At 39.8% G+C, this 11,326-nt stretch overlaps 2 protein-coding genes across 3 annotated transcripts in view; both read left to right on the forward strand.

Moving 5' to 3' along the window:
* Nucleotides 1–11,326, forward strand: part of ATP10A (ATPase phospholipid transporting 10A (putative)) — a 1,517,068-nt gene that overhangs the window by 1,275,423 nt on the left and 230,319 nt on the right. The window lies entirely within an intron of this gene.
* Nucleotides 1–11,326, forward strand: part of ACP7 (acid phosphatase 7, tartrate resistant (putative)) — a 1,845,593-nt gene that overhangs the window by 7,565 nt on the left and 1,826,702 nt on the right. For both annotated transcript variants that reach the window (XM_044073975.1, XM_044073976.1), the window contains exon 2: nt 5,202–5,402. In XM_044073975.1, coding sequence (XP_043929910.1) covers nt 5,202–5,402 — 201 coding nt within the window. The remainder of the gene's footprint in view (nt 1–5,201; nt 5,403–11,326) is intronic.

Here is an 11,326-nt window from a genome sequence, read left to right on the forward strand (position 1 = left end):
TGCACTAAGAGGTTGAGAGGTATGCTTTTCACTTATCTTTAAAAATCTCCAAAATAGGCATGGGCATGATGTGGTCATTGCTCACTTAGGTGTGAACAGTCTGAGGAGATAATCTAGATGAGATGCAACAACATTTATTGGGGTCTTCAAATATCCTAGCAAGCAAAGGAAGACACATAAGGAAATACTGTCTTCACTTTGAAAATGCTACCTGAATTTTGAAATGGAATTCTGATATTTATTCATTGGCTAACAGTGTTAGGCTAGAGGCAGGGGATTCAGTGCTTGTGAGCCTGAGATTAGTTGGGCAGTCCGAGAGACTGCTGTAAATCTGATGGGCTGCACCCCCAAAAAAACAAAGGTACTCAACTTTTTTGTTTCCATAGTACATTCCACAATTCAAAATCAAAAGAACCTAATGAACTGTCCAAACAACAGATTTGTGCTGAACCTTTCACTGTTAATTCTTAGTCTTAGCAATCAAGTGTGCAATCCTGAGGCTTTTCTTTTCATGTATATTGTCGAAATGTATCTTTTTTTCTTCTGGATCTTCCTGGCCATTAGGCTTCTGCCCAGTCACTCCAGTAACTCATCTGTTGTCTCTTACCTGCATGGATTTAGCATCTCATATTATTCGGTATGAAAGATGATCTCCTTCCATAGGGGAGTATCTTTCTGCAATGCCATTTTTTCATACAGACTAGGGTTGAGAGTCAAGTTACAGGTAGGCTGTTATTCACAGGAGGCTATGCTTTTTCCTCCTTTAGCCTAATCCTTTCTCTCCCTGTGGCTGACATGACCAGATTTGCTAGTGTCTGTCACCAGTACTCATGCATGTATACACATGGAGCTTCTGCACATGCTTGACGTGGTTAATGCAGAATTTGTATTCCCAGTTCACAGTTTTGCATGCTGTGTTGCTGTCTGTCATGGGAGGAGGGAGGATATAGCATTGTAGCAACCTGGACATTGTCACTCTCTCCCAAGACGGAGAAGCTGGCATTGAACTCTGATTTCATCCATCCCTTGTCCTCTCCTCCAGCACCATCATAACTTTCTCTACATGGGTCATTTTCTGGACTTTATACATCTGTGGCAAGGAGTCAGGTTTGGAGGATGTCAAAAATATGCATCATATTAAAGATGAAATTAGCATTAATTGAATACTCCAGTTTATCTCCTTTATTGTGGACCCAACAAGACAGGTAATAGAGTTTTACCATGTATGAAGGATCATTTAAAAGTTAGATTTCATTAAACAAAAACTGAGTTACAAGCTACATTTGTCATAACTTGTATAGACAACAGTAAGAGCCTATCTTAAGAAGTTGATGCATGGCATGCATTTCTACAGTAGAGCATGAACATTTTCTCACCAAGCTTAAAATAACTTCTCCAGATCTAGGACAGGCTTTGCTAGGACCATTCTACAGGGACTTATGGACCCCCCCACCCAGTTATTTTAAGCTATGGTAAGCTTACCATGTAGTTAAGGCTACTGCATTGATCATAATAATAAACATAGTACTGTTGTGTTTGAGTAAACTTACCGTAACACTAGATGTTCGAATGGGTACTGCATCAGTAGCTGCCTCCTCCCTCCACCCTCCTTATTTTATTGGGTTTTGTGTGCCATGGTATAGAATGTAATTGTTTTTTTTTCTTTTTATAGCATTGTCCTCTCAGGGCTTAACCTCCCCCTCTCATTTGGCATGAAAGCTCTGAAGGGCTTGGGGCTGAAACCTAAGTTTTTAGTCAGCTCAGCTTGAGCTGACTAATGGTTTGGGCAAATGGGAGGTGCTCTGAAGCTTTGGAAGCTGGGCTGCTGTTATATTTGTGCTGAAATGAGATACTGGCAGCACAACTATCTAGAATTTTGTAAATAATTATATGTCATTTGTGAATATCCACATGATTTATTTAAGATGCTTGTATTACAACTGTATTAGAACTGTATGTCATATGTATCAAACTGACTCAGATATGTGTGTTAAAAAGGTATTTTATAAAGTATTTTTCATTTGAAATTAATTCACAGTGTACCCTACTGGAAGAGAACAGAAATGTACATCCACTATTGGAACTGTTTAAATGTATCTGTTTTAACAGAGGAAACTGGAGGGGGTAACCTCAGTCCAGCAAACTTTTGAAACCATCTGAAATTAAATTACTTTATAGGCTATGCAATAAAGAGGCTCTCTGACAGTTTTCAGTGCATCTAGAGACATAAAGTCTGTACTAAGAAGCTTTCTGTATTGTCTTTAGGGTGAACTAATTACTAGTCTTGAAAGCATAGAAGAATGCAATTGTTTTATGACTTCCAGCATCTGCCAAAGATCTGAGCAAAAGCCCTTATCTATGTATTTTTACAGGTAGATGCTAAATGCTAGAGGCTGCTTGCAATGGGGGTTTTGGCCTGGGAACTAGAAGTCAGATGACAAGAAATGATGTCATTCGGCAACTATCCCGGCAGTAATATTTGAGATATTAATTTGAAAAGTCTCTTAGTGAAACAGAGCATTCTGTCTTGGGCCTGATAACAACTAGAAGATCCATTCACCACATCTGCCTTGTTCTTTTAATAAGTTCTTAGGTTATAGTATAATTCTCTTATATTTAGTCAGGAATATAATGAGGCTTAGTTTAGATGTTTTCTTTATTTATTTGAGACTGTCCTGCAATGTTGTTTTAAATATTTTCTGTGGTTTTGAACTCCAATGTCACTGTGAATATATACGGAGTGTTTTCTTGTTCTTTTATTATTTATTATTAAATATATTTAAACCTTTCATTGTGGCTGATCTGTGCAGAGATATTTAAGTTTTGAGAATACTTGCATATTTATTTGGTGACACTGAGTGGGCCACTCCTAATAGCCTTGCTCTTGGTCAAACTACCGTTTGTATTAATATTAATATTACACAGTAAAATTGGTCACCCTTTGTTAAGGGCCTTAAAGTAGCTGATAAGTAGTGACTGGTGGCAGTGGTAACTATAGTCTGGGCAGAAGGGGGCATACCTAGTAAACATTTGTCAGCCTTTCCCAAGTGTGTGTGTGTAAGTCAAACCTCAAAGAGTGTGTGTGTCAGCTACTTGGGCAGGGACACGAAGCACTGGTTGGACAGAGAGAGTGCTGGAGGTCTTGGCTTGGTTACTCAGCTGAGATCTGAGCTCTATAGCTGAGCCAGTGGGGAGTCTTATTGGGGATCTGGAGAAAGAGGGAGAAACCAGCCCCAGACTGACTGTGGTCTCTGTGTGCTCTAAAGGGAAATTGCACTTGAAGCACTGAGCTGCATCTGGAAATACTGTGTGCGTACCTGTCTTCCTCCCAATGTACGTTCTCCAGTGGTGCCAGTGGTGAGGATTGAGGCTCCTTGATTACTGTGCCAGAGGTGGGGCATCACATCATCAGCCCATTTATTACTGAGAAATATCCACTATCTTACACTAGCACTCTAACTTTAAATTTACCTCCATGGTTGGAATGGAAATGAAAACAGTAACTGGGATCAAACACATTGGACTTTAAAGTGGTCACAACAATGAGTATTCAAAATGCTGTGGCATCTTTGCAGCCCTAACATATTAGCTTCTTGGAAGACTGAATAGACTGAAATGTTATCCTATGTATATGATGAGAAAAATAAGTGTTGCCTCCGCCCTGCTAATTGCATGTGTATATAGACCCAGTGTTTGAGAGGGAGAGAAGTGATAATGCAACGCCTAGTCACCTCTCCCTGGAATGCAAAGGAGGGATGAGTGTGTTGGAGGTGTGTATACCATTACTCTGTAGGAGACAAGAGAACCAGAAATGAATGTCTTCTTCTAAGGGGGAGGGCATTAGTGTTCTTAAATCACCCATTCCACACCTACCTCACTGAGCACTACTGAGCATGCATGGGGATTAGACGTGGGGCGCATGGATGATGACGCCATCATTGCTGCAATATGACACCTTTGGGTACTTAGTTGATATAGTTATAAGTGCTGTGATGATCAGACAAGGAGGAGCAAATAATGTATAAACCAAGGCTGCTGCTATGCATTATGTTTTAGTTTCCCACATTAAATTGTGAATTGCTTTTCATGTTGGAAGATATTGGCAACTGCATTGAAGTAAATTCAACTGTAGTCATTTCTGACTGCAGACTGCTACATGTAGCAGTGAAGGATGGGCAATACACATGGTGCAACTCTGGGTGAGTCCATGTTTACCACTGCTGTGATTCTGTGCAATATGCAGCATATTGTAGCCATACCTTAAGCTGTAAGGAATAACAGCTGGTTTGAAAGAGGAAAACAGAAAGAGCAACACACACACACTCTCTCACACACATACACACACACACACACACACACACACACACACACACACACACACACACAACACTGAATGATGGTAGTGTTTCTAAGCGTATGAAAGTACTAGAATAACATTTTGGGTGCATTGGAAGGCATGTTTTTTTTAATTTGAAAAGAGAGAGAGAGAGAGAGAGAGAGAAAACATGTGTTGCCTCTGTGTTAAATTAATGAGGACTACTTGATGTCATCTGCTCGTTTTTGGGAACTACATCCCATGAAGACAGAGACAGGGTTGATACTGGGCAGAATGCAGCTAAATATGTTAGTTCATTCATCTGTAACTCACCAATCTTACTGTATTAGAGCAGTAAAGCAAGTGATACAGTACAAGCTTTTGAGTAAATGTAGTACATGAAAGGTGTAGCAACCAAACTAAAGCAAGTTATTAAATGTGGTCCTCAAGAAATGTAATAGAAATAGAGTACACTATGGCAGCAGTGTTTGTAAGGAAGCTGAAAAGGAAATTTTACGGCCTAGAGAAAAGTATTTCTTCACTTAAAGTGTGGTAAACGAGTTGAGTTGCCTATCATTAGAAAAGGTGAATATGAGAAAACTACATGAACTTTGCACTGGCAGTTACAAATGACATATGCAGTGTAAACAGTGTCAATAAGTGAAGACTTTGGGGAGGGTCTGCTGTGATGGCAAATTAAGGGCAAACCAAGTATTTTAGGCAGTGCCAGACAACCCAATGCTGTTAAATTATTTGCAACTCTTTTTTAAGTCATGCTCAGATGATATGCAGCTGTGATTTAGTGATGCTTTGCAAAGCTATGTTCTTCAGGATAATGAACGAATGAATTTTCATCAACTATTTAACTTTTTTTTTTTTGTTAAAGGAATCCTAGGCTCCATGATGATGACATGGACAACTTTTAACAGGACTGACTCTGTGGTGGAATATAACTTGTGGGGTGCAAAGCTGTTTGAGCTTCAAGAAACAGGAAGCAGCACGCCCTTTGTAGATGATGGAACAGAAAAAAGAAAGCTCTACATTCATAGGGTCATGCTCAATGGCCTTAAATCTGGGGCCACCTATGGTATAAAATGCATTTCTTTGTTAATTTGAATTGGATGTCTGTCAAACTACTTAAATAATTTAAATTGGATATATGTTAAGCTACTTTAATAAGTTTGTCACAGATTCTACACATTAACAGCAGAGCTGGGGACCTGCACTTTTTGCAGTTCCTAAGTGAAGAGATGCAGTGATATCTTGGGTCTTTGAGAACTGAGCCTGAAAAGGTCTAGGATTTTCAGCCCCATGATGGAAAGATTTCATGGTAGTGATGATGGTCCATCATGTGTTTTATTTAATATGTTCACTTCCATAGATTCTACACCAAAACAATTTAAGTTTACTTTATCAGTGTTTTTATTTTTATGCAGCTGCTTCTTCCCACAGTATGTAGTGCTATAACTTGATGAGCTTCTCCAGGATCTTATTCCAACCCATTTCATCTTTTTATCTGAGAATGTATAAAGCTATATTATGCAGAAATGTATAAAGATAGCTGCATGGTACTGGTTACTGATTTTTCATCATATCCCATTTCAGGTTTATCCATCTCTGTGATTCTTGCCACCATTTTCCATAGCATGTTTTCTCAAAGATACTTGACAAGACAGGAAGTAAAGTCAAAAAGTTATTTTGCTGAGGATATTAAGCCACCAAGACAGTGAATACCTTTTAATGAGGATTAATACTGCGTTAAATTTAAGCTGCACAAGTCATAATGTGACTTGTTTTTTTTTTTCCTGTTTTTAACATCTTCCCTTAGGTTGTGGTCACTGTTGATGTAGTTTCTCAAGGACATATATGAATTTTAGATATGATTTCCTGGCACCTGTTTTGTGAATTAAACACCACAGAAAAGTTATGTGTTTCTGCTGTCCCTGGTGCTCACTGTTTAATGAAAGTTGCTTATCTGTTTTTTTTTTTATTTTCCAATGCAACTTCCTTATGTTTTGGCTATTTACCACCAATGTTTGCTCATTGGCAAGAAAACTGAACACAGACTATATTCACCCACCACTGTAGTGTTCTTGTCCTCTTCCAGCTTGTTTGTGTCCATCCTGTTTACTTTTTAAATGCTTTGACTTTCCATGACAACCTCTGTATGTCATTTGACTTCTATCTAGCCTCATCTGCATTACTGTCTTCACCTAAGTTTCACAAAGCATAAATTCTGAAAAAGGGAGTGATATATATGTATTGAATACTGCATTCAGCATTTGAAAAATATTTTCTTATGTTGTCTGTAGCACACAAAATACGTTTTGTGCAATCACTTTACTTTCCAGGTGATTATTGCTAAGGGACTTATACCAGTGGTCAAAATATGGCTCATTGAACCACGTTATGACAAAATAGCCTGCTTAAAATTATTTGAACATTTCTTTTATGGGAAACAAACACCTTGGTAATGTGTGCTTTTTTATTTGCAATTTAGATTAGCATTAGCCACTTCTACAAAAGAGACCTGGAGAGAAATGCTTCAGTACGAATATGTAACTAAAATACAGACGCATAGGCAACTTAGTATTTTTTTTCATTCTGTATTAACGGCGGTTTAAGGATATTTGTAAGCTTAGAGGCTATTATGTTTTGTCATACTCAAGACAGAAATGGAAACAAATGAAAATATTACACAAAACTGTATTTTAAGAGGTAAAAATAAACTCTGCACCCTGTTCAGTGTATAAAAGGCAAAAATGGGTCAACTTATTCACTTGTTGAATTCTGCTTTTAAGAGGCTACACTAATATCCAAAATGTGGATTGGAATGGTGAAGTAGAAGAAGGTACTTGACTAAAATTAACAAGGAAAACAGAGAAGCTAGTTTAAGGGATGATTACTAAGAGAAGAAGCTTTGATGCACAGTGAGATTGTTAAATTATACTCTTTCTCACTCTATTTTTTAAATTGTATTTTTTGCACCTTCTGCTTGGCGACTTCAGCTCCATGAAATCTGTTAGTCTGTTAGTTTGTCAAGGAATGAGAGCTTTTCCTAGCCTATTCTTTCCCTCTGAGGGGAGTGCCAGTTGCAGAGCCATCATCCTAATAGTCCATTATGGCATTTTATGGATGCAACACCTAATCCTACTACCTGGTGGTGATGTGAGCTTCACATCACCACAGAAGTGTCACCTCTGCCCTAATATGGAGGCATGCTTGCTCCTTGATTCACCTCTGCAAGGGCTACCACAATGGCTTTGACAGTGCCTGCCCATGTCCCTTTCATCTGGGGCCTGTTCTTGGGGACTCAGACTACAGCACTGCCTGGAGAGCCAGGTCAGCATAGGGGGAGGAGCTACCACAACTGTCCCTCACAGGCGAGAGTGCTGATGCAAGTCATTTATGTTTCACCCACCCCTCTCTTTCTCTTCCAGCTTTTACACTGTCATAAATACCAATATTTCAAATTGGCCATGAAAAGAGAATATATAGACCTATTTGACTTTGCTCTGGATAACAACATTTGGTGGTGTCCTCTGAAGGGATCAGTAGGGACCTTTCTTTCAAGATCCCAAGCCAATGCCAAAACATCTGGAGAAGATGAAGGAGCAGGAGACACAACATCAGTCACACTCTGTTCAAAGTTAGTCCACCCATAAAGCAGTCATATGAGTCTCACATGCTGCCAGCTTCTCCCCAGCTCCTAAGGGAATGAGCTCAGTCCCATTGTTGACTGATGAAAGGCAATCAAGAGCTGTACCTCAGCAACTACCTTGGGGGTATATCTCAGGATACTGTGGTGTTTGTCCTCCCTTTCTGTTAGCCAAGCAGACAGTGCACACCCTTCTCAAGTCTGTACCTGAAGGGAGATCATTTGAGTCCCTAAGCCCCCAGCCAAACCCCGTGGCATAATTTGGTGGCCTAGGTTGAGGAGGAATTGCTGGGTCTTGAAGTAGCAGAGTTCAGAATACTAGCCACATTGCTGGTAGTGCTTCAGCTGTTTGATTTGTGCTGACATCTGTACTCATAGGAGCACACCCTTAGGGAACATGGCCTGATGTCAGAGCTAGGCCCTGCACTAGCCTCTTCTGCCACAGTTCCTCCTCTGTGACTGCCTACCCAGATACCACAGTGACATTGTCCAGTCTCCTACAGTTAGCTGTCCCACACTCAACAGGTTGGGAAATCTTGGCTCATCCTTCCTGGAGCTAGAATTTGGGAGCTTCTGTATCTTCGTCTGTCTTTGGAAGGGGTCTCAGAGGATCCAGATGCCCTTAACTGTGAAACAGATAAGAATAATGTGACCTTCTCTTTGTACAGTATCCTCCCCCTTTATCCATCATATGGAAAAACAGTTTGGCTGATGACATCCTTTATTAACTGACTTGTGATCCCTTAAACTTTCTCCTCAGAATACCTGACCGAACGTCAGTGGGTAAAAGATAAACCTTGGGTCACCCCACCAATGAATCCTGTCCTGAGAGATGCAATAGCTGAAGCCTAGAATTACACAGATTCTGTATCTTTGCTCTCAAGAAGGCAGATAACCATTGCAAGCACTTTACAAGTGGATTGAGATCCTTACCAAGCATTTTAGGACAGAGTTTTTCATGGTATGTTTGATTCACCATAGGTGTCTGAGACTTTGGCACCATTCCACTTCAGCACTTGATAGAATCTAAGGTCATTAAGACCTTTGTCATTGCTCTTGCAGTGGGCTTTCTTGTAACCAGCTGTTGTGTTGATTGTGAAGATGCTGTAGTTATCCAGAAGAGGAACAGACACTGTCCATAGTTTAGGGTCTGTTTCAAATTCCAAGTTCCCCTCAACTGTTTTAGGTGTGCCCAATCATCTTGGAAGAGCAAGCCCCTTAATATGATGAGGAGGGTCTAAGGTATCAGGTACTGTTGCTCCTACTGTTTTTCTTGGACATGTTGTCTGGGTAGGGGAGGGTGATTCAGTCAGCCCAAGAGTAACTGTTATGACTGTTGTTCCCTATTGTCTGTGGTGTGGCGGTTCTCTGAATTCACCTTTGCCTAGAGGAGAACCATCACAAATTATTTCTGGGTTCTTGATGTTGTCTTGGATGGTGCAGTGGTTAGCATTGTTGCCTGACAGCAAAAGGTTCTTTAGTTCGATTCTCAGCTGAGGTGCCTTCTGTGTGGAGCCTGCATGTCCTCCCTGTGTTCGTGTGGGTTTCCTTCGGGTGCTTCGGTTTCTTCTCACGTTCCCAAGACATGCTGCAGGTGGATTGGACATTCTAAATTGGCCCTACGTGTGAGTATGTGCGCGTGTGCACCTTCTGAGGAAGGTTGAGTGCTGGGCTGGCAACTTGACACAGTAAAACTCTACTACCACTCATTCTGCATACCAGTGATCCACTATGGTGACCCCTAATGGGAGCAGTTGAATGGAGAAGAGGAAGCTGTCTTCTTGGATTGCCACATGTTAGAATTCTTGGGTCCTTCCTCAAAAGGAATTGTGCTAGGGAATGTGGAAAATGTCTGTAATTTTTGTGATTTGAGGTAAAGGATGAGTGGTTAATAACCATACCATTGCTTCTGCAGTGTGTTTTCATGTGACCAATTACAATTTTAATGTTATACTGATGTTGTAGCTAGGGCAACAGGGTCTAGTATGTTCTTGCACAGGGTAGTATGGCTTAAGTAGACCATAAGCTGAACAGATGTCTTTTTATGTCTGGGCATGTCTCAAATAGTTGAAGAATCCCCAGGCCTAGCTACAATAAATAGAATTATTCATCACTGGTTCCTCATTAACATTCAGCATTATTGTAGGGGGCACTGCCATCCTTACTGTTATACTGAGTGACCACTGTTCTGTGATGTCATGCTGGATGTTCAGAGGCCTACATTAGTGCTGGTAGCAGCAAAGAGTAGGTCCGTTCCTGAAATTATGGCAATTGCTCAATTTTAGAGCTGGAGACCATTAACTTTTTCAGTAAAAAAGATCTAAGCTTACTTTTGTCCTCAACCTAAACTAACATAGCTTAATTCAGGAAACATTTTTCCTTGGCAAACAGATATCTCAGAGGTCAAAAGAATAATTGACTAATAATAGATATCAAAGTTCAACTAAGGGAAGAAAGCCAAGCCTGATTTAAATGGAAGTTGAATCCACAAGGTACTATTTGCCACCAGACTGAGATGGCCGTACGGAAACATTACAGATTTGTGACAAATCATGCTAAAAACGTGCTATTCATAACAAAAAAGAAAAAAAAAAGCAGCTTTAGCAAGTTCCGTAAATTATTTTGTCTGTTGATCTAAGAATTATCAGGTCATATTTCTAAAACTAGATCACATAATGTCTCATTTACTGACCACACTTTTATTAACATGTTCCAGGAGTGCATGGTTACTAATAGTCCTAGTGGTTCTTCCGTCATATCTGTGTCTAATCTTTCATCCTTGGATTGCAGCCTATTTCCTATTTATTGCATGCCATTTAATCTTGGTGAAATCTCTCTTAACACCATTTGTAAGTTATAGGAAAAATGTACTGAATTTCGGGACATAAAAACTAATGTTCATTCAGCATTCCTCAAAATGACTGCCCTTGCAATTGCTAGCTCTCTCTCTCCATCATACTTATAAGTTCATAGGTGATTACTAGGCTTTTTATCTGTGAAGATCTTAAGAAGCCTGTGCTTGTATTCCCATGGTAATTATAAGCCCTTATATTTTACAGTATGAATGTCCATATCGACTTTTGTCCATTTGCTGCCATATGTCTTGTCACTGAAATTTTTAAAATCTTTATATTTTCTGCACGTGATTCATAGTTTTCTTAATGTGATTAGTACACCTATGCCATCTACGATTTTACTGACTTAACTTTTAATGACATGGACTAGCGAATGTAGACTGGGGTCATCTTAGTAGCATGACATGTTCCTTTGAGTTCTTGGATTGCTTACTATTTGTTAGACAAGCTAGCAAACCTATACTATGGGAAGGAGTCAGAGTCAGGTCAGGTTGGTCA

The sequence above is a fragment of the Protopterus annectens genome, chromosome 6.part0 (genome assembly GCF_019279795.1).
Source record: "Protopterus annectens isolate FY-2018-M chromosome 6.part0, PAN1.0, whole genome shotgun sequence".
Lineage (NCBI taxonomy): Eukaryota > Metazoa > Chordata > Ceratodontiformes > Protopteridae > Protopterus > Protopterus annectens.